The sequence below is a fragment of the Silene latifolia genome, unplaced genomic scaffold, assembly GCF_048544455.1.
Source record: "Silene latifolia isolate original U9 population unplaced genomic scaffold, ASM4854445v1 scaffold_88, whole genome shotgun sequence".
NCBI lineage: Eukaryota > Viridiplantae > Streptophyta > Magnoliopsida > Caryophyllales > Caryophyllaceae > Silene > Silene latifolia.
Genome location: NW_027413793.1, coordinates 387056 through 392937, shown reverse-complemented (window position 1 = coordinate 392937; position 5882 = coordinate 387056). Strand labels below are relative to the sequence as shown.

Genomic DNA, 5882 nt, shown 5'->3' with positions numbered 1-5882 from the left:
GATTCAATTCTCTTGCCCTTGGTCCTACCCTTGTTTTTAGATTTTTTAGGAACATGAATCACCAACTTCTGAGGTATTTTGCAGCCCACATATTTTTCTATTTCTTTCATCTTGTCTTTCTTCTTTGCTGGAACACTTCTGTTACTAATAATATCCAATCTAATATCTCTCAGTTTTTCAATCAAAAGCTTCATGTCGTTATCATCACACTCAGCTACGCTGACACAAGAATAAACCTCTTGCCACAGCTCAGTACTCAAACTTTTCCGGTCAGAAAAATTTTGAGAGACATCTATTAGTTTGCCTTCTTTATCAAAGACAGGCTTACTCATTGCAGCTTTTGTCCATCTTTGCATTATGTACTGTTCTGGTATTTTCTGAAAATCTTGTTTGTGTAGAATCCAAAGGCAGTGCCTACACAACAAGCCCATTCTCTGAAACATAGAACAGGAACAAGTAATCTCCATGTTATCTGGTGAATATGCTACGTTCCATGACTTATTTGGCATCTGCAAGTCTGTTATAATATATATTTTTTTCTCATCAATCTTGTCCACATCTTTAAAATGGCAATCAGACAAAGCTGCAACCAATTCTGTTTGGAAGTCTTTGAAAATGTTGTGCGAGTATATTTCAGAAGCATGGACTTCAAGGTTTGAGTTTGTTTTCCGTGGGATTTCAGAGTGTTTGTTGTCACTGTTCAACTTGGACTGCTTGTGTCTTTGTGCTTCCAAATCACTCTCATAGCACACCCAAAACTCAACAAGGGTCAAATGAGGTGTGAGGAACCTGTCAAAGAAACTGTTTTCACTCTCAGACCTTGAAGTAACCCTCATCAAGCCATATCGTACAAATCTGAAAACCACTCGTGTTCTACAAGTTGATAATCAGTCATTATCTTCCCCCATTGTTCTTCAAATTCATCAGGCTCAAGTTGGTTGTTCCAAACACACCTATTGAGCCTGCTCTTAAAATTCTCATCTTGAAACAGTTGATAGCTGACTTTTTCTCTTAGTTTCTTCATTATGTGCCACATGCAAAGTCTATGTGTTGACTCCTTAAACACTTCTGGGACTACCGACTTCATTGATTTGTCTTGATCAGTAATTATAATTCTCGGATGGCACCCACCCATTGCTTCCAAAAATGTCTTGAACAGCCATCTGTAACACTCAATACTTTCATCACCTATCAACCCAGCTCCAAAGGTTATGCACCTTTTGTGGTGATCAACTCCTGTAAAAGGCACAAACACCATATCGTACTTGTTTGTTCCATATGTAGCATCTGCTGATAACACCTCACCGAATAGCATGTAGTTCTTTATGCAGAGATCGGATCTGCCCAAAACACTCCAGCCAGACACTTGTTTTCATCTACTATAAAATCAAAGTAAAATGAACTGCATGTGTCTTTTTTCCCATTAAGATTCTCAACAAACATTTGCGCATCAAAATTACCAATGTAGGTTTTTATGTTCCTGACAAAGTTTTTGAAATCAACCTCAGTAGCACCGATGTTGTCGTAACCTCCACAAAGCTCCTTCCAACCTCTATAGGCTTTCACACCACCTAGTTTTAGCACCTTTACCTTTGTGACAAATTGTTTCTGTACCTCTGTCATTTTTCGGTTTCCTTTCAAGAATATTGTAGATTCCGGCGAAGAAAGTGGATGGTTATGGGCTTCATCGAATCTGGTAACAATGTAAGTTCCATTTTCTTGGTATTTGAACTGCACTAATGCACGACTATCAATTCTTGTAATCGGCCTCACACGGCTTATGTCTGTCACATCAGATTGTGCATCATTCTCAGCAGTATCAGTATCAGTATCAGTCCTCTTCCTTTTCCTACTTTCCTTTACACCTTTCCTATTGCAGACAACATTCCTTAATGCAAAACTGTTTGGTAACTCATTGCCTTTAATCCTTTTTGTTGTTGCAAGTCTTGCTGTAAACCCACATATTGTATAATATTCTTTGTAGAATAACTCTGCTGATTCTAGTGTTCCGAATACTTGTCCTACTTTTGGTTTCTTTTCCTCTGGACAGAATGTAATGTACTGGAGTGAATTTAATGGTTCAATTCTTGTTCTTGGAGTCATAAAGCTGTTATTTGTAGAAGAAGACGTAGTTTCATCATTTGTACTCATTGTCTGCTTCAACAGTAGTTTAGTAAATAAGTATATTGAATATTATTGCATCAATAATGCAGTAATCGAATTCTAATATGCTCTACAAAGATTGGTAATTTATTTCATACAAATAAAGGTTCATATATAATGTATTCCTGCCAATGTCCATTATCATGCCTTTAAAGGAACATTTATTTTACTGCTAATGTTCATAGGAAATATTGTTGTCCGTTTTGATATAGCATATATAAAATGTATTGAATGTTAATGACATTAAACAAACAAATAGACATAATACTATTTCATTAATATTAGAAATATTTACAAAAGTCATTCAAGACTTTCAAAAGCATAAAGCCTATTAAGGCTTATACTGGAAAAAAAAACCAGACAAGATAATACAAAATAACAATATACTAGAAAACTAACTTAATATATTTGTAAATTAATCTAACAGTCAGAGTCGTAATAACCCTCATCACCGGACTGCTCCTCAATTTCATCTTGTTTTCTTTGTTTTATTCTTTGTCGTGCTTGTCGTTTTTTATGTCTAATTTTTTCTTCACGACTAGACAAACGCCTGCAAAGGCAATATCTTTCAACCAGCCTTCCATTCTTTGTGATAGTGATTATTCCATTTTCATTACCCGAAACTGCGTTTCGGTAATAATCCCTTTCAATTACCTTTTCGTTCTTTCCTATAAGGAACCAACACGACCAAGCCTTGCATACCTCGGCCATGTTTTTCTTCTCTGGCCTCCCAAGTCGTTCAAAAACAAGTGAGAGGAATTCATAATTAGTAAGAAAAGTATGTAAAGGACGTCTGTTTGATGGTACATCCATCTCCACAGGAATATCCTTTGAAGTAATCCAGTTTGAAGAAAACTAGTCTACTTTCCATGTGGAATAATTAGTGATGAAATTGTTTTTATCTTGAATGTTGTGGTACTAGGGTATTTTGCATTTAGAATAAGAAATTGTTTTTTTTAGAAGATTGGGTAGTTTTCTGGAGAGATTAAAGATTTTCGTTATTCAAAAAGGTTTTAGAAATGAAGATTGGATGGAAAAGTGGTGATGTACTCTTGTGTTTATATAGTGGATTAATTGAGTAGAAGAGATAAAATATTGTTAACAGTTGTGTCTTTTCAACAGTCACAAACATAATCATGGTAATTAATAAATTGGTTGAAGTTATCTATGTTACTTAAACGACTATATGTATTACGAGTTCAATTTAATTGATATTTCAAATTCCTGTGTAAATAATAAAATGTACCTTTAAAAATAATATAATGTACATGATGTGACTCATATTTGAGCACATTTAGTCCCCGAATTAGCCTCGTTCCTATGCTTTATAGTGCATAATTGGGTCATTTACTATCTTTAGTTTCCCATTTTGCATATTCTTTGAGGTTTTGTTTCCTTGGTAGGAGAGGAGTGCAAACCTTGCATTTACATGGCAAAATGGAGCTAAATTGATCGCATCTAATGACCAAGCATCAAAGAGTAGACGATACTAGAAGGCCTATGTAGATAATAAGGTGAAAAGGGGAATGACAAAAGGATCCTTGCATCCCCGGATTGATCCTCGCGGATTATGAAGGAAGAAAAGAAGAGAAGTTGTCTGCCATGGGATCCGAGCGAATCACAGACGATCCGGGCGTCTCCCTCCACCACCATCCGAGCGTCCCGTGCCTAAGACGCTCGTCCTGAAGCAAGAAGATCCGAGCGTCTCACTGACAATCTGCTCGGATCATACCCCAGAGAGCCCGTGCCAGTTTCCAAGACGCACGGATCATGGCGAGGCTAGCAAAACGGAGATGCTCATTTCCTTCGAGAGGAGCACTTCCTCAACTTTTCTTAAGGACTTAATAGTCATTTAAGCCCTTAGTAACCCTAATCCTTGTACCTAATCTTTAGTATAAATACCCCATTGTACTACTTGGATTAGCATCTCATCTTAATCTTATCTTAGTGCTATCTTAATGCAATCTTAATACTCTCTTAATCTTGTAATAAACTTTTAATCTAGTCTTAATACAAATCTCAATATTTAAACTTTCCTTAATTTCTCTATTGTTCTTCATTTATTTTGGGTAATTAGAATATTATTTGGGTTTATTTGGAGGATTGACACCCTTCCATCAATCATCAAGTACTTCTATTATTCTTTGCTTTATTATTTGGAATCATCTTCATAGGTATAATTCTCTCTTAATCTTGTTTAATTATTGTTAATCATTTTTATTTATTCATCATGTTTTGCCTTGCTAGTATGATTGATAACCTTGTTAGCATGTTAAACTTGATAATGAGTGAGTAGTTTCCTTAACTAGGGTTAGTGGGGAATTAGGGGAAACAAACATGGGGATTGATTCATGCTTAATCTAATATGTTGTCATAATTAATTTGCTTGCTTGTTGTGATTTCAACTTATGCACATGTTATGTTTGATGAAATGCGAGCCTATGAATCCTTGCATTTTTTACGCATCACTTATCTTTTCAATGAGACTTGTAAGCTTATACACCAACTCGAGTCTCATTAGACCATGCATATAGTTGGATAGGAAGGACTAAGTCAACTTGTAGGTGTAGTACAATCTAATCAATTCGGCTCCGGGACCCAAACCTTCTTAGGGATTGTAATCTTATACACCAACTCGATCCCATCACAACAATAAGTGCTTGCATCTAGTAGAGAACATATTTGTATGATCAACTCCCATGAATCCCCTATGAACCCATGACACCCTAGTGCTTTTAATCAATTGTTTACATCTCATTTTAATCATCTTGCTTGTTTTTATTACCTTGCTTTTACCTTGTTGATTAGTTTAGTCAATCTCCTATCTCAACCCAAATTGTGACACCCTTAGACAAAACCATTTGCAATTGAAAATCCTACATCAATACCCGTCCCTTGGGATCCGACCTTTATTTGCCTCTTTGCTAAGAGTAGTTTGTGAAGTTATAAATATTGTTTTGGTTAGGTAGCTTTTGACGACGAGCATATAAAACCGACACACCAAAAATGGCACCGTTGCCGGGGACGGTGTTAACTTGATTTGATTTTCTTTATTTATTTTTAGTTGTGTCTTTCTTTACCTTGGGGAAGTCAATCTCCTCAAGGTTGTTCTAATTGTTTTTGAGTTGTTTGATATTTTGCATGTCTAGGAGATCACAAGGTAACTTGTTACCCATTGATCTTGAAATTGAAAGAACTTTGACCAACAATAGAAGACTTGCTAGAAATACTTTGAGAGGTATTGGTGAGATTGTAGACATTCAACCAAATAACATTGAGTTTATCAACCCTTTTGCAAGAGAAGGAGAGGATAACCCAATACAAAACCCACCACAAAATCAACCCACAATGCCTAAATTTTCATCACATTCCGTACCAACCAAGGAGAACCTACCAAATGGTACTCCTACACCACAACATTTAACCGATAATTTCATTCCAAATCCGCATTTATACAATTAGTTGAGAGAAGTCAATTTGGGGGGATGCCTAATGAAGACCCTCATTCTCATATGGAGATTTTTTGTGACTATTGTGATGCGATTTCTCAAACCGGAATTACTCAAGACCAAATCCGATGGGTCTTATTTCCTTTTTCTTTGATTGGTACCGCGAAACAATGGTTGAAGAGCCTAGATAAGGCTACTCTTGGTATTGATTCTTGGAAGAAATTGGCACTTGCTTTCTACAAGAAATTATATCCTTCGGAAAAGACTAAC

At 36.1% G+C, this 5882-nt stretch overlaps 1 protein-coding gene across 1 annotated transcript; it reads right to left on the bottom strand.

The window, feature by feature from the left end:
• Positions 1–1323: 1323 nt before the first annotated feature.
• Positions 1324–2151, bottom strand: LOC141640521 (protein FAR1-RELATED SEQUENCE 5-like). Its single transcript, XM_074449292.1, has one exon. The coding sequence runs from the start codon at positions 2149–2151 to the stop codon at positions 1324–1326; it is 828 nt and encodes a 275-aa protein (XP_074305393.1).
• Positions 2152–5882: the final 3731 nt, after the last annotated feature.

Coding starts and splice junctions, on each gene's coding strand:
- LOC141640521 (XM_074449292.1), bottom strand. CDS start 2,151: ATGAGTACAAATGATGAAACTACGTCTTCTTCTACAAATAACAGCTTT.